Source organism: Cyphomyrmex costatus, unplaced genomic scaffold, assembly GCF_001594065.2.
Source record: "Cyphomyrmex costatus isolate MS0001 unplaced genomic scaffold, Ccosl1.0 scaffold154, whole genome shotgun sequence".
NCBI lineage: Eukaryota > Metazoa > Arthropoda > Insecta > Hymenoptera > Formicidae > Cyphomyrmex > Cyphomyrmex costatus.
This window is the reverse complement of record NW_017275544.1, coordinates 340,802-358,986: the sequence shown is the minus strand read 5'-3', so window position 1 is coordinate 358,986 and position 18,185 is coordinate 340,802. Positions and strand designations below refer to the sequence as shown.

General features: G+C 35.1%; 2 protein-coding genes across 7 annotated transcripts in view; one reads left to right on the top strand and one right to left on the bottom strand.

The window, feature by feature from the left end:
• Nucleotides 1–18,185, bottom strand: part of Mgat2 (alpha-1,6-mannosyl-glycoprotein 2-beta-N-acetylglucosaminyltransferase) — a 63,327-nt gene that overhangs the window by 14,931 nt on the left and 30,211 nt on the right. For 5 of the 6 annotated variants that reach the window (XM_018552128.1, XM_018552133.1, XM_018552131.1 and 2 more), the window contains exon 1: nucleotides 7,920–8,157. The exons of the other annotated variant lie outside the window; for it this stretch is intronic. The gene's annotated coding sequence lies outside the window, so the exon portion shown is untranslated. Of the gene's footprint in view, nucleotides 1–7,919; nucleotides 8,158–18,185 lie in introns of those variants that run through there. 6 annotated transcript variants of the gene reach the window in all.
• LOC108783499 (odorant receptor 49b) lies at nucleotides 11,254–13,612 on the top strand. The gene is made up of 5 exons (XM_018552069.1): nucleotides 11,254–12,074; nucleotides 12,223–12,322; nucleotides 12,574–12,669; nucleotides 13,131–13,286; nucleotides 13,562–13,612. Exons 1-5 carry the CDS (start codon nucleotides 11,254–11,256, stop codon nucleotides 13,610–13,612), a joined length of 1,224 nt encoding a protein of 407 aa, XP_018407571.1.

The following is an 18,185-nucleotide window of genomic DNA, read 5'->3' as shown; positions in this document are numbered from 1 at the left end:
CGTAATACTCACTAGAAAAATCTCACTTTTCATTAGTCTTGCTCGCAATCGTGAAACTTCAAGAGAACTTGCGTAATATCATGTTTCAGATATAGCCAACGCTTATATAGATGTTTATACAGTGAGCGATTCACTCAAGTCACTCAAATGCAATGTTACCGGGATCTGTACATTCACGTTACTGAAACATCTCCATATCTGCGCGAGCAAAACTTCAGGCAAATTCAACTGCAGCTCTAACGTATTATCGCATTCAACAATGATCAGAAATATATGATATGTTTATATACACTTAGTAAAATTATCGTTTATTAGCACTTAACAAAATTACCGTTACGATAAGAGTAAAATAACTTTTAACGAGACATGTTGCACGCAAAATTAGAACTTACTCTATTTAATGTGTGCTAAAAAATATTGATAAACATTGTCGAGTAAAACATTTACTACTGACATTTACACTGACAAAAAATGTATTAAATTTTAATAAATAATTGTACAAGTTGAATATATACTAAAAAAAATATAATTATTACAAATAATGTAATTAGTATATATTTTTATTTAGTACAATAGTATATTATTAATTTAATTTAACTATATTATTTTTACTTGGCAAATTTTTGTTTTTTATAAATAAATATATATATATATGTATATAAAACATTTATTCATGTATATATAATAAATGTTATATATTTTATTATATGTTCATATACTACTATTCAAACGATTATTTATTAAAATTTAGTATATTTTTCTCTCAGTATAATATTCAAAAATAAACGTTTTTTTAACAGCTGCAGCACCAACATCTCGATAGCGTCAATTTCTCACAGATGACGAAATTATTCACACGGCGAAATTATCATAGATTATCTCTTTTCTTCTACTGGCGTCTAAAGAAACCGTTCACATCCTTAAAAAAATGCGGACAAGGATACGCATGTCTAACAATGCTGACACTCGTAGTATGTCCATTAGACTCGAGCGTTTTACCATCGTTTACCGCATCGGAGACGTGCCATTGTGAAAAATCGTTACACGTTTCGGTACAAGATGCTGCCGATGTATCATGCTGCGTATGCGCGCGCATATATGTAGGTATACTGGGTAAACGAGATAGCACTCTCACGATATTCACGAAAATACATAATATCTGCTTTCAACGAAGACTATGTTCTAATGCATTTCTCAACTGCGGATTACATCATGAGATTTTCCTCACCTCTCCGGAAGAGACGAAAGAGTAGCAGAGTTAAACCGCGCGATATCTCTTCCGACGATCATCGCTCTTTTCTCTCTTGTGGATTATTTATTATCCCTACCTGGGAGGAGGATAAAAATACCCGTGTAGAGAAATCATTATCACACGCTACGCCCACCTGTCACGCTAACCGAAAGTCTCGGCTTAATGGCATTCCTGACGTTTGTTTCCTCGGGACACGGCTTGTTTATCGTGATCCACATGGGATTGCCAGATAACAATCGAAAATTTATTCTCTGAGTCATGCATGACATTACATGTTATAACAAAACGTTATAACTTTATACATAACAATTATGTATAAAGTTATAACACGTTTTATTGGTGTTATACAATTCTAAATAATTATGGCTGATAATATTTAGTTTGTATGTATACAATGATCTTCAAAATTATATAGTACTCAAAAAAATTGAAGTTAAATATCTTCAAAACATTTTTTTCATGCAAAAAATATTTTGCTGCTCTAGTTAGAATTGTCACTATTTTTGTATTTAGTAGAAAATTATGTATCGTACGCGTAGAATTTATAACAGAAATTTTATAGCACATTTTAAATACAATATATACAAGAAATTTATGTCTTTTATAATTAAATAAATCACAGTCAGTCATCTAATCGAACATTATAGAAAGATTTTATTGATAAATTTGATAAATAACTCAGATATAAATTCTGTCTCTGTCATCTATACTGATTAGATGTAAAATAATATCACAAAACATTTTTTTCGTATCCATAGATAATTGTTTACTATAACTGCAAGATCAGTTTCATCAATGTTAGAAGCGATCATTATTAACAATAAAATGTTGCTAAATTAAATAATAATTCGAATCAATTCTGATGAATATTAACTATAATTAATTCCTCAACAAAGAAGAATCTATTATAAATAAGAGTCTAAGAGATATCTTAAGTTAAAAAGTTAAGTCAGAATTTCATAAAATATTCCAAGATAGTATTAAATCTCAAATAAGTAGTCGAAGTTAATCGACTATAATCGAATTTAAGTGAAATAAATCGAAATAATCGTAGTTAAAGAGCAGAGAAAAACTTAAAAAAAAAAAAAAAAACAATTAATAGGTGACTATTATGAACTTAATATTGCGTAGAAATAATTGCACATAGATAAAAAATGTTATAATTTCAATAATTATAAAATAATTCAGTCTACTATAAAATAATTTAGTTTACTATAAAATTTATACAAGTAATTGACGTCTAAAGTTACTACCACTATGTCTTTTTCTTAAAATACTGGAGCAATGGCAGCTATCTCGGCACAGAGATCTCGTTGGAAACGACTGACCGGTAACGACGGCTTATTACAAAACTCGTATCGTGTTTTTTTTTTCATGATCAGCGCTCAGATCGACACAAATAATTAGTTTCTCAGCTTCGTCGTCGCATGAGACCGGAAACTGCGTACGATGCGGTTAACGGCAGGACGAGATTGCGGTATTAGCGATACCGGGCGAGAAAACGGATCGAGAGACCGAAAAGAGAACAAAATATCCATCCGCTCCATTCTTGTTGTATCATACTTTCCAGCTTTTCTCATATTTTACGATTCTGGGAAAAGGCTGACAGCGTACTGCCGACGAGAACGTATGCAAATCGAAAAGTACAAGGCCGGATACTCCGGCCGTGAAAAACCGGCACTGCCAGCAGAAAAAAAGAACAATCCATGACGAATGAGACCTGTTCTAGAGCGCGCAATGCACTGTAATTATATGCGGTGATGTAATCGGAGTATCGTGACTTGTAGCATCGATTTCTATTGCGTATCGTTATGTACAATGAAATAAATAATTGCCCGACATCGTAACTGATTATGCATAATGCTCTTGGAATGTGGAGACGCTCACTTCCTTGCAGAAGAAAATAATAAGGCAGATGATGTAAAATATGAAAGATATATATTATATAATATAATCAAAATAAAAGATCTACACTAAATGATTTTTTACTACTCGTCTGACGTTGCAATTACGATATTTTTCCCGATATTAAAATAGCATCGCACGACGAAATAATTCCGTAGAGTAATTTTTAAAATGTATTAATAAGGGAAGCGATTTATTCATCGCGGTATAGAATCAGGATGTTGGATAACGATGCGACACAATGCGGAGCTACGTATAAAGCATTTACCAGCGAGCATATTCTACCAACAACAGCATATAGACTTTCCTTACACGGGAACTGAAATAATATTTCATCGAAGCTTCTCATTGCAGAATATCTTATTTCTCACAGTTTTTCAATATCCAACATTGAATATTTTTACAGCTATGCTTTTAATTACACATTTTATTCCCGGTATTTCAATAAATTTTGATAAAAAATAAGCTAAAATATACTCTCTTGTTTTTCATTCAAAATTTTTTAAAATTGTTTTTTTTTCCCTCCTTAATCCCTCAAAATTCCACTTTATTAATCGCTTTTAACTCGATAATTTTTTGTTTTTCATGTACTAGGAAAAAGTATCTTAATTTCCACAAGAATCACCTTATTTATCAAGTTTATTACCGTATATTACACATAATGCTATTTATATTCGTGTACAGTAAGGAGTTCCTAATTTAAATTCAGTGTTGGAAGAAGCGTTAATGAAGGCGGCTATCGTAAAGTGTTAATGAATGTTAACAATTCAATTCTCGTTCACATGCCGTTCATTAACGGTTTTGTTTTATTCTCTCGCGATAAAGTTCTTAAGCGTCAAAATAATTTAAAAAACTTGCTAAGTATATGTGCACGACTCTACTATTTTATATTCTACCATTCTACCGACAAGATAAATAATACATAATCTTTTAAATGTTAATATTCATTTGTCTTTACCAGTATAACGACAATTTTCTGCGTTTAGTTTTTCAACGATAATAATCGGTATTAATCGATCGCGTGCGTAGAATTGCGCAATAAATTCTAGTCTCGTCGCTACTCCGTTTCTTCTCCTATTTGTCATCAAATATAAATCTAAAAATATTAATAGGCGCGCACTTTGCTCGATCTCGCTGGACGCACGTTTTTATTTGTTGACGAAGACTTCAATCTCGTTTCATCAAATAGCAATTTCTTTCAACTGTGTTTACCATGATATATTTGAAGAGTATGTTTAATTGCGAAGAGAAATAGTCTAAAAAATATATTAACGCAATTTTTCGGGATCACTGTTTATTAATTTGTCTAAATATTTCCTGAATATTCACTCGGAGTCTTTGACCGATTTAGAATCGCTTCGTTTAATTTAGCATCGATTGAGGGCAAAATTCCAAAAACCGCAAATCTTTTCTATAATTAATGATTTATGTTAAAAACTGGTTTTCTTTTAGCTTTAATTGAAACAGTAACAGTATTACACATTTTTTAATAAAAAATTCTTTTCTTTTTTCTCCCCAAGATATTTTAACGTTAAATCTAAGAAATTAAGTTTAAAAATTCATGTTCAATAAATCGATTTTCTAATGATAACTTGCTTTCTACCTTCAGGTGGAAACTACAGCAAGAATATCTTTAAAAACCTTGAGTACTCTTTCTGTTCTTCTTAACCTTTTTTTAGGGTAAAAGGGTTTAGGGCAAAGGTTACTTTCAAGTAAGTTTCAGTTATAAGATATATTTCATCTTGAACCAGTTTGTTCTAAGTTTATAAATACAATTATTTGACCTATATATAGATAAATATGTATATACCAATAAAAAAATTTCTTTTAAAATTAAATAAATTTATTAAAGATTTTATGATTTATATATACTCTTAAAGTTTAATATCGGGAAAGCCGATGAGTAGACCGATTTACTCGGTCAAAATGAATAAATTATGCGAAATGAGACATTTTATACATGCACATATATTACAAAATTAATAATTATCTTTCTGCTGAATCATTTAGTAATTTTAAATTTTCTGCATGTCTTTTCTCAATTAAGCCTCAAACAGGATGTAAAAGATCAAAGTTAAAATTAGACGATGCCAATGAAATTGGCATTCAAATCGGTATAATAATCGCGATCCTCTTATCAGAAATAAAAAAGAGGACGGTACAATTTCAGTAAGTTTATTTTTTTTGAGAGAGCAACAGATACGCAAGAGACGACCACACGTCGACTGTCACGTCTCGACTTTCACGGGTGTAGTTTCTCGCGTGTCCGTGCCACTGAAATCTGAGCTTGACGGAACTATACCGCGGTTTCAATCTCTTCCCTTCTTCTCCTTCTCCCTCGTGTGTGTTACGAACCTTCCTTATCAACGTTAGAGCAATATCGATCGTCCGTGCCGTACCGGAGCGTAACACCCGCTACACACAATGCGGCGCGGATGTCCCGAGATCCGCTCGCGCGTCTCGTGCGTGCATCACACGCGACACAGCGTATACTTCCGCTCACGCGTGCGGAAAGATCGACTCTTCCGCCTTCTACGATTGACCTATAACACAGCAGATCGATCGAACAAGCCGACATATCGCTTGTCAAAACTGTAGTCGGCGCATGTCGACCATCTCGTCGATACGAGTCGCACGGCACGATAAGCCGAGATATGTCATGTGTGGACCGCAATTAACGCTAAACGGTGTAACGATACTCGGTTCCGTTCGCGCGACACGTGACACGACAATCGCGTTCAATGCCATCATCGACCGAGAGTCACACGATCGCGTTCAAAGGTTCGCGTTTAGCTACTCTCCGTTTAACAAACAATTTAACTCTCGTCTCTCGAGATTCGGACATGACATACGCAATGCGATTAGGCCTGTTAATTCGTTGTCGCTGAACTACACTAAATTTTCTTTCTTGTTTCCGCCAAACATCAAATATATATCAATTTGCAGCGAGTGTATAGCGAGTTTAGCCAAGAAGAGCAAACCTCTTGTCGCATTCGGTGCTGTCATCGACCGATATTCGCAATCCAGCCAAGAATGCAGTGTAATCACGCGTGATCCTCTTCGCAATCTAAGAAACCACCAAGTCGAAAGAAAATTAAAATAACATTATTTTTTGACGCCATGAAAGTCAAAATGTTTGATTACAAAATTTTACTTGTACATATACACTGTAAAAAATAAAACGTTAATTTTAACTGAAAGACGTTGAGTGGATTTTCTGAGACATGCAAAAATGTTAACATTAACACAAAAATGTTAATTTGAACATTTTTGCATGTCTCAGAAAATCCACTCAATGTCTTTGAGTTAAAATTACCATTTTATTTTTTACAGTGTAAAAATTAAAATAAAATTTTGTGATTTTTTTGTATATTCCTTGAAAAAAGAACCCCCAAGAAACATACAAAAGCCAACAAAAAATCAAAATGACTTTATTTTGAAGCTTAAAGTCAGTTAACAATCAATTTTGTAATAAAATATTATCATTTTGACTTTTTCTCGACTTGGTGTACCTATTCTTCGAAAACCAGAAAATCAAAATAATGTTAATTATTGAGCGAATTTATATCTTCTGTCACACTCACACAAACACACACGATTCAATATATCATTTTGATTTTCTCTTTTGAATCATTCGTAATGCATAAACGTGACAATCACGGTATTTGGTGCTGCTATCAGCTGAGAATCGTATTTAAAGACCACATTTGCCTGTACTCACGTTTGTCGAATAAATTGCACAGTATAATTGTCCAACACGCTTTTGTTCCTAATACAATCGCATTTGGTATCATTATTAGCTGAGGGTCGCGCAACCTGCGTTTAGAACCACGTAATTATACATCCCGCATTTAGTGACAAATACAATTAAATTGTGAAATGTTGAGATTTATTTTTGCGACATCACAACTGTTCTATTCAGCGTGATCGTCGGTCGAAACTCGCACGACTCGATGACGTTTAAAGACTTTAGCGATTGTATATAATTCGTTCCTTTGAAACTTATTTGAGCCACGTAACATACAAATCCTACATAATAACAAAGAACGTCACATCCACGTGTTCGCGTTAAACGCAATTTCGTTTCTCTGATTCTGAGATTTGTTTGCAGCACGCAACGCATAAAAATTATACGCGTTACCGCTATCGGCCGACACTCGTACCGGCCGCATTTAGAAATCCATATTCGCCCTACTTTCCTTAAATATATTCCGATACATTGATTCTGATATTCGAAACATACTCCGGTTGTAATTTTCTGTAAACCAACCTAATCCCTTTTCTTTCAAAGTCTTCATTTACATCTCTTTTTAAACGCTGCGAGACCATAACTATAACAGTAACTAATACGTTAAGCTTTGAGGTAGTCGAGGTACAAAATACGAATTCTACGAAAAGTACTCGAACGCTTCAATGATCGTCCATGGGAATCGAGGAAGACCATTGCAATTATCCGGGACAACACGTCGAGACAAGAATAATATCCAGACGGAAGCAAAATGGTAAGAGGCTGAGACCCAAGAAAGTAAAAATAAAAAATCAAAATGACTTTTGCTTCTTAACGTCAATAAATAATAGTTATAATTATGTAACTATAGAAATCATTTTGATTTCTATGACGTCAAAATGTAGTTATTTCCGACTTTCTCTTGATTTGGCGTGTTTCTTAAGAAGCAACGTGTATACGAATCGTCGGCGAATCGATCGGTAGGACGCGGCCAACGTCAGGAAGGATCTGGAGGGATCCCAATTGTGTACTCACATGTCGTATGATGAGAGCCGCTCCGGGCGCAGCTTCCGGGGAGACTCCGTTCCGGTGGCGGGTCGGTGGCGGCGACGGCGGTGGCGGCAGTGACAGGTGCCGATGAGAAAGGACGTCGTCGTCGTCGTTTCGGCCACATGCACGCACCGCGCACGCACTCGCGGAGCGTGTGGTGTCGGAGCGACTGACTCAATGCTGCTCAATGCGAAGGCGAAGAGTCCGCGCGCGTGTTCGCGCTTTCCGCTCAGCCGTCACTCGTGTCACGCCGTCACGCGGCGAACGAGTCGCAACCGCGCGCGTGCGAATCCCTCGAAGCGCGCCCGTAAAACGCGAACCCACCCTCGCACGACTGGCGGCTCTCTCCCTCCGATCGTTGCGCGAGCGCAAAGTGGGGAAACGACGCTCCCGTGTATTCCTCCCCGTCGACCGAGCGTTGCACTTGGTGAAAATAGCAGGCAAAGTGTCCCGAGATGTCAGCGCTCCGTAAACGTTACACACGAGAGTTGCCTATCTTGAGAGTTTAGTTGGTTTAGGGGTTGCAGTTATACGGAGTCAAGTGGGGAAGGTACTCTCGAGGGTGCTAATGACACTAACTGATCAGCATTGCTGACTACGGTACACGATGCCTCTTGATTTATCAAGGGTTTTTTGTTTATCGCTGATGAGCATTGGGTATCTTCGAGGGGGAAAAAAAAACAGACGTTTTGCATAAAAGGGGAGAAAAAAACAATGCGGATTTTTCTTGAATATAAATCGAGTAACGGAGATCGATTAAGATAAATGATGTTGGAAATGTATAAGCTCTTCTCTAATTCATCGCTTTAATGTACTTTTTTATCACTACGTAATAATTAATGTTAACAGCATCTGTGATGTATCTGTGCATTACGTAATAATTCACTTTGTTAATTTGTTATTACGAAAGTATAATTACAAATTAAGTAAATTAAAAATAAATGTGTTCTCTGAACACAAATTTTACTGTTTTTCTTATATTTCCTCCCTACTTTCATTAATGGTGACTTTTTATGAATGATAAACGTTACTATCATATTGTAAAATATTTTTGCGTCATTTACATATTTTATATTTTTTACTGTATTGTTAAATACTACAGTATTTTTTTATTAAAAAATCAATAATTTTCTTAAACAAACATAGATAAAAATAATTAACTCTTTTTATTTCGTTCAATTTATATCTTATTGTTAAATACGTGTATGAGTCATACTGTGTTATTTTTGTTGTGTTTTAGAGTCGTCTTAAATTAAATAATTTTTATTTTATCTCAAACGTTTATAAAAACAAAAATCACTAAAACGTGTAATATCAATGAATACAATATATTATTTATATTTATGTATTCATTATAAACATAAGTATTCACAGTGTGTTGAATTTGAATCTGAAGACTCTTTAAGATCAAGTAACCATACTGTGTGTAATATTTTCTTTTATTAAAAAAAGTTTAGAAAAAAGAAGTTTAGGCATTTTGTGACATTTGGTGATAACACGCGCGATTAGACTGATATGCTGCCATCTAGGAAGTCTATACTGCATCGTGAAATAAAATCGATATTTTACCACCAACAGATTAAGTAAATGTTTAAATTTTTACTGTCTCTCTCTCTCTCTCTCTCTCTCTCTCTCTCTCTCTCTCTCTCTCTCTCTAAGTTTAATTAATTCTTACTGGATTCAACGAAATTGAAATTTAAAGAAATACGTAATTAAGTAAGAAATTTTAACTACATACATATACTATATATCATCTTATTTTTTATACGATTATTGAAAGTAAATTGTTGCCTTAACGTATGTAATAACATTTTCAACACAAATTGACAAAATAGATTGTATGCTAACGTGAGATATTTTCCATTATTGATTTATGCTGTGCTACCAACAAAGAATAAACATCTAAGATTTCTTTGACTCAGTTAGTAATTTATCATAGAAGGCTCTCGTTCACGTCGAGCTGTTACTTGCTGAGCAAATCGCATTATAGTTACCTAGTCTTTATCCATCTATAATCTCCAAACACAAATATACATAATATAGGTAGATTTAGATCGGTATTCATAATTAATTCTTATTTTAAATGCTGATATGCTTCTTTAACTAGTTTGTGACATCTTAAGACTGTACTTAAGACCATCTTAAATATAAGATAAATAATAAAATTTAGGCTGCAGCTTCATTTAAAATTAAATAATAATTTATTCGTGCGATAACGAATTTAAGATATTTTTTTTAATACCGAAAGGATGTAAGTATATTATAATTTATAATATTACAAAATTATGTATCCACTTTTCTAAAAATCTCTTATCAAAAACTGTGACGATCAGCTTCGATTTTTTCCTCTACTACTTTTGCTGTTGTAATATGTACGATTAATAGAAATATTTTTAGAGTGCACAAAGATTTTTTTAAATTTAAAAAAACGAAAAGGAAGAACCAAGCTAGAAAAGATGCAATTGGCAACATAAAAGTAATTAACACTAATGAAAACGGTTGAATTAATATCGAGCCTTCTTCCATTCTTCTCATGAGAAGAATAATATAATCTTAAAATATTATCTATCGGATATTCTATAGGATATCGATTATGTAACTTTTTCCTTAAAGTGGAAACATGAAAAGTCAAAAATTGTTTATATAATAAAAATTTTCACTTTTCTTATTTGCGCTCTAAAAAAAAAATTAATAATTTGTATTCAGATATTTCCGTAACTCGAATATGTCGTATAAATACTAAAAGAGAATAGAAACAAAAATAAAAATAACATCTCTAGAAAATAAAATTACGCGCACGAAACTCTCTCGGTTCAAACACACCGCGACAGTCTTTTTTAATTCCACGCAAGAAAAGAAAGAGCTCAAGAAACCTATGTTTAGTGTAACTTCTTGAACCCGTTCTGTTCGAGCAGAATTACACGCTGCATCGTCACGCCATCGTAACTTCAATCTCAGCTTCAAGATAAATATCAATTATTCATTCGTTGTGCTTGCTCTCTGATAGTTCTGCCAGCAAAAGTTCGCCAGCAAATTTGCGGAGGACGCTTTTCGCAGCGAAAATAATTAATTATTTCACAAATAATCACAGGGCACAGACACGCTACTTCGTGTCCACGCTCGAGACGCGCAGGTGCAAATTCTCTGGACTCACGCGAATTCTACAGACGGATCTACCGATGCTCGCCGAAGTTCGACGACTCGCGATTTCCAAGCAGAAGGCGGACGTGATTTTATTGCGATTCGATTGAGTCGACGCTGCTGAGATTTGAGTTTCTATTGTATTCGTCGGTTCATCATTCAGCTACTTCCGGTTAAGATGGTAAGATCGGACAATTCGTTCGCGAGTGTCATCCGTGTGAACATTGCGCTGCTAAGACTCTCCGGAGTGGTGTCCTACGAAAACGGAAGTATCCACCAATCGAGCTCGCAAAACATCCTCAGAGCGATCGCGTACGGTTGTCTGTTCGCATACGCGGGTCTGTACACATACGAGTTCGTGTTACACACGATCTACCTCGACACCTGGATGGAGTCATTCGCGATGATACTCTCCCTCGTGGGTGGACAAGCGCGGTTCACGATTCTCCTCTTATTTCGGAATAGGTTTCAGCGGTTATTGGCAATCTGCGAGGAACTCTGGACGACGTTAAACGCGACCGAGAAGAAGCACGTCCGCAATTACGTGAAAACGACGAGACATTTGACTTACTACTACCTGTTTAGTTGCGCTTTCACGATCTTCTTCTACGCCTTAGCGAATCTTTTCGTGGTTCAGTACGATGACGCGTTAAACGCGACGATAAGAACCCTGCCGTACACCTGTCCGGTAAAAGTCCATCGGTCACCTTATTACGAAATAATGTATATCGTGCAATTATGCAGTATGATACACGTCGGTCTCACTTGCGCCGGTGCGGATACGGTTGGACCAGTGCTTGTCCTGACCATTTGCGGCCACTTTAAAGTCCTTAATGTGCGAATTTTGCACCTGAACGATCACGACCGAGTACATTCAGAAGGATCGAGTTCAGCTTCCACAAAATCGCTCGGAATAATACATGAAGAAAACGACAGATCTAAAAATCACGTGAAATCTAATCTCGAAGCTTGCGTATATTATCATCAGACGATGTTCAAGTAAGTAATGGTAAAGAGGATATGTGTTTAAAAAAATTAATGGCGATTGACTTATGAAATTTTTCGAGTCTTTCAAATGATTAACAAAAGATTTCTTGCTTGCAAAGTGGTTTAATTAATCAACAAATCTATGACGTTGTTTGAATAGACTTTGCAAAGAAGTCGAGAGCTTGACCACCAGCATTTTCCTGACGCAACTGCTTGGCAGTACGTACAATGTTTCTCTCGTGGGTTTCAAATTAGCGGGGGTAAGAGTTTGAATTATCTCTCTTTTCATTTATATATATAATATGATTAATTCACCTCGCAAATTTGAGTCATTATATAATCAAGACATTCAAGTTTTTATAAATCTTTTTTCATTTTGTCTAAAATTTTCATAATATAATAGAATTACAATTTCATAAAACTATTTAAATATGTGATAAATGACTTGATTTGCCATTCTATAGTGTATAAACATTTTAAGTATATTACCAGCTATATGTCAATATTACAGGATGATCCTGATAAATTTAAATATGCAACACAACTGTTAATTGCAGTGATCCAACTATTTTTAAGTAACTGGGCGGCGAACGTTCTTGTCATCGAGGTATGTTAAAATAGCTTTCAATAACTTTAAAATATATAAAAGACTCGAAGACAAAAAAGAAATGTGATATAAATGAATAAAACAATTGATCCTGTAGAATAATTTTTAGGATAAGGAATATTTCATCTTCGTTCTCAAAAAAAAAATTAAAAAATAAAATCAAAATATTTTTATAAATCTTGAAAAAGTTTCAGGATTTAATAAAATCTATCTTCGCTTTTTTGGTCATATTTCATTAAAGGCAAGTATAAGACCACAAAGAATAACGCAAACATGTGTTATGAAAACTTAAGAATGAAAAATGTGCATCTCTTTTCACAGATATATATATATATAGAAAAGGCGCGCACACCTACCTAATTCTCACAGTACTCTTGTGGGCGTAACATCTTTTTACATTTTATTAGTTTCCTACTTGTATTTATCTTGCGGCTTACAATAGCGCTATTGGATTGTTTCAGAGTCAGGATGTAGCGAAAGCGATATATTTCACACCATGGTATCGTTTCTCGTATCAACTAAAAAGATCTGTAAATATTATTATAATGAGATCTCAGAAACCAGCGCAGCTAACCGCCGGCAACATTATACCGTTATCCTTGCAAACATTCGCATCCGTACGTATTTCAGTTACGTGCAAAGAACATGCTTTATTTGTTAATCTCGTTTACTTGACTTAAAATATAATTTTCTTACTAATATTTTTATTATTTAAAAACTCTTTTCTGGCAGTTGATAACTTTGTTTGTTAATTCTTAAAATCCTGTTCTATGTAAATTTTTCATCTTTTACAGCTTTTTAATCATATTTATTTAAACAGTATAGTCGTATAACAAATTTGAACAAATTAACAGGGTCGTCATTTCGCAAACGATAAGACGTCATGTTTTAGATGGTGTCATCCGCGGCGTCCTTTTTTACCATGATACGCAGTATGAATTGACAACTTTATCAATAGAAGACATGTTTCAAATAGAACTTGTGCGATTGTTAATGTTTACGATTGTTACGTTAACGTTAAGATATGAATTAAACGAGCATAAAAATGTTAATGTATATAATGTATGTATATGTTAATAAATCAATATATAATTTTCATCGTAAGTCCCCTTCATAGTGTTTGTGACAGTGATTTTTTACAGTGGACCGAATCAGGAAAAAAAGAATACATTAAGATCCGATTACTGTTGATACACTTAATTAGCATTTACTAATTCCTGTATTTAATTATTGCGCAATTAAAGGAAAATAAAACACAGTGAAAGCAGATGGAGGACTCGTTAGACACGACGGGCTTTTTCGCAGATTAGCTTTGAACTCTATACGGTCTATTCTATCCGTAGCGTTGACAACTTCGGAAGATTTAGCTGCGGAGACACTCCACAGCTCTGCTGCGATTGCTTAAAGTAACGAGGCAGGCGTTAACCTCCGCAGAAACTAATCCGAGGAAAATGTCGGAGAGAGAAAGGCTTTCGATGTAACTCTTGGCTTAAGCTAAGCATCGATCATTTTCTTTTTCCGTTCCTGAGCTGCACCCTCGGTTCGCACGTGTCAAGAGTTACCGCGCCGCATCACGAGAAATACAGTTAACAGAGCGCTGTCCATCTCCCGCGAAAAGATCGACGGAAGTCCGTATGGGATATGCGTGAATTACTAAATCAAATCCAAAGACAATAGAAAAAAGTGAGGCTTCTAAAAGAAGCCTCAGAATGATGAAAGAGAAGGCAAAAGAAAAGGTGAAGCTCTATGTCTGCGAAAAATGCGAAATAAGGACAAGCGAACAAATTATACTGCGTTTATTTATTACGCAGATTTCTGATGCAATAATGCACGAGGTGCATGAAACATCGAGAACAGACGATGTGAAAAATGACCAAAAAAATCAGAAAGACAAATCGCTAAAGACGTTAAGCCAAGAAATCAATGAAATCTGCTTTTACGTTGGTCTTACATTTGAATATCTATGTATATATTGCGCGCAATATTAACTATGCGTCAATATAAAAGACGTCTTTAGCGAGATGAAGTTTGTGGACTGGGAAGAAGAATCGAACGTGATAGTCGATAGCGAGGGCAATAGAATTTCTTCGATATTGTTGCACTAACGAGCGAGTCTAGTAACTTCTCGCAGAAACGTGGCATTTTTACTTTTCGGCCAATAAACGCCGCTTTGCCGCGCGACGAGACTTGCGTCTTTCGCAAGAGAAACCATATTTATGCAATAAGAATGGTTCAACGAGTCGCGAGAGAATGGAATACGCATATTCATGTATATTTGCATAAGAAAGAAAGATCCAGACAAGAAAATTTAATTTAATTTTCTTCGTGTTTACATTCAAACTAGTATATATGTCGTTAATTTTTTACATTTTTGTTACCGTATGATATTGTTCTACCGTAATATTGTGAAATATCAGTATTCTAAAATGCGTTATATATTAATATAAAAAAATTAAATATTACAGATTATATGTTAAATGACTCGAGACAATCATTTATTGTTTAGCGTGAAAATATGGATTTGTCCAAATTGTCGTTCATGGAGTCTACGAAAATTTGAGATGGAAAAGATGGGATAAGAGCTTTCGAGAAAGTGGGCAGTGCATGGATTGAATATAAGGAAACGAAGAAACGGGGGAAAAAGAGAAACGATGGGAAATGATGCGGTAGATAAACGACAAGCTCGTAGATTCGCCGTAGGATATCGCGTGAGCTCATTGCCTTTCATGAGGACGGCGAGAGTGTTTCCAAGACCGATGGTCAATTCCGGATCTCATTCAATTCTTTTTCGTAAAGTACACTGCCCGAACGCGAATTATAAATAAAGATAAAGAACACGGCGGCATAAATGTAACCAACCGACTCTGAAAAAAGCTGGTTTCTTAATTCTTACCCGGCGACATACAGCAGAAGGTACAACATACAGTGCGTCCAATTTTGTAGAATCTCACATATACTTGTGGCATCGATTAGTCAGAGATCGTCTAGATCACAAATCTTGTCTACTATGTAGAGAGCAAGAAAAATATTGAAGCAAAAAAATATTGAAAAGAATTTTATATTCTTTTTTATACTCTTCAGCATTTAATAATTAAAAAAAGCATATATAAACATATATGGTATATAAACATTGTTGATTAAAAATGAACGATCAAAAATTTCTATTAAATCTACTAGAATTCTAATTGAGATAAGCAACATTCAGGATGTTCTTAGATAAATCTATTAGAATTCTAATAATCGTACGTTTAACCAGAAATCTAGTAGTCTTAATCAGAATTCTTGATCGTTCATTTTCCATCAGAGAAATAGATAATTCAAGCAAATATTTTTCCCCGTATATCTCACTCATCCATATTTTTCTCACACGCTTTCTTATTGTAATTGCTTATTATTCCCTCCCCCCCCCTTCTCTCTCTCTATCCTTATTATTGCCTTTCTATTTTTTATCTACGTCTTAAATATATTATCGCGTTTTTTATAAATTTATATTATCACAGCCATACACTATAAAACAAATTTAGCACCTTTAGCAAAACCGTTTAGTTGAAGCATTTTTTAATAGCGACTAAGTTTAATAATTTGTTTATATAACAAAAAAATTTAGATGCTTGAGTAAAATAATTTGCTTTGTAAATGACTAAAATATTTGTTTAGATCAACTAAACATTTAAGTTCACGTAAAATTACAGTTTTGTTCCGTACATTTTAACCAAATATTTATTATAAATTTTCCTGAATCTTTTGTTACAATAAAATTTTGATTCATATAGAATAAAATATTTTCTCCAGTGTAACATCCAATACACATAATTCGTTATATACACACCGTTTTTCTTCTAGATTAATCTTACCCAATTCTAATTATCTCACCTTATACTATCATGTTTCCCTTCCCCTGAAAGAAAAATATTATTCACGCCGAGTAATCTGATGTTAAACGCGATTAAAGTCTCAATTTGCCGCGACATCCACGCTGCGCACGAGGAGCGCGCCCTTTCGAGGTCTTCCGTATCTCCTCCGAGGAAGTACAACACCCCTTGGAAAAAACCAGAGACCGCTTACGTTTCGCGCGAATTGAATTAACCTTACGAGACTGCGTTTCCCGGAACGTTCGCTGCCGTATTAATTATAGTGGTATAGGGTTGAGAGCAGCATCTGTGGGTGACGGCGTCGTCTCGTACGAGAAGGTGGCAGGCAAGAGATAGGGCGCCGGGGCAAGAGGGGTTAGAGAGAGAGAGAGAGAGAGAGATATTCCGGAGGGGTAAGGAAAGCCCAGAACCCCTCGATGCCGTGGCGAACAATAAAGAAATTCCACGATTTTCAGCGGAACGATAGACCGACCGCGAGAGCGCGCGTTGTCATCTTCGCATACCACCGCCGTTCGTTCGTTCGTTCAACGTTGAACGAAGCGCGGGTTCTTCGAGTTAATGAAATCCATCGACGCCATGCCGCGGCGAATCGACATCATCTCGCGCGTGGGAAGCTATCCGCTATCGCCTGAAAAATTAAAAATTGCGACCCTACGCTCGCCTGTCCATCTCTTTTTCTCATCCTCTCTCTCTCTCTCTCTCTCTCTCTCTCTCTCTCTCTCTCTCTCTCTCTCTCTCTATCGAGAGCAAATCGAATTCGTTTTTCATCGAAATTCGACTTTTCTCCCTTGAGATTAAAAATCGCGCAATATGAAATCAACTGTCGATCAACAAAATGTTGTTTTTGTGCCGAACGTGGCTATAAAGCGTGCAATTTGAACGGAATCTATCTACTGCTCAAAATATTTATAGTTTGCTTGATTACTTTTCGATACGTTATTAGTTTGGTTTCAAGTGCTTAATATTCCCTGTTACGTTTAATAATTTCGCACGTTTCATTATTTTGTAAATAAAATTATTCAGAAAGAATGGCTGTGAGGTACCTACAATTTTAACTAAATAGATACAAATCTGAAATAATTTGTTTAGACTATCTAAATAATTATGTAAGATGTTCAAACTGGTTACTATTATAGAATGTCAAAACATTTAAAATTTCTACAAAATTATTTTGATGGTCGAACAAAATTATTTTAAAATCTGTATATGTAGTTAAATTTTTAAGTAATTTCGCAAAGATTTCATTCTTTTCGATATACCAAATAACCTTACCCATCATCAAAATCAATTTGATTTCAATCTAAAGAAATATAAACTTATCGCAGAAGCCAATCTGTTTCATAATTCAAAATATACAAGTTTTATCGCAAACCTTGAAACTTCAATGCTCAACCATATTATCGCACTGACATGCTTGGTTTCGTTCGTTCCAGCATTATCAAGGGGATGTGACGGATATGAAGGCTAATGATTTTGTGGGATGACGTGATTGAACTCATTGAACGGTTAAAGCTTCTCGTGAATAGCACGTGCTGCGAGATCGATTGCCAGTTGCCACGAGCAACGTCATTCGATAGGCAAACTATATCTCGAAAAAAATCGTAGCGGGCAGAAGCGACACGAATTAAACGGGCGCTGCCCCTT

Excerpts from the sequence above, each read along its gene's own strand:
- LOC108783499 (XM_018552069.1), top strand. The coding sequence starts at position 11,254 with ATGGTAAGATCGGACAATTCGTTCGCGAGTGTCATCCGTGTGAACATT. Across the intron at positions 12,075-12,222 it reads TATCATCAGACGATGTTCAA|ACTTTGCAAAGAAGTCGAGA; the intron begins GTAAGTAATGGT and ends TTGTTTGAATAG. Across the intron at positions 12,670-13,130 it reads CGAACGTTCTTGTCATCGAG|AGTCAGGATGTAGCGAAAGC; the intron begins GTATGTTAAAAT and ends GGATTGTTTCAG.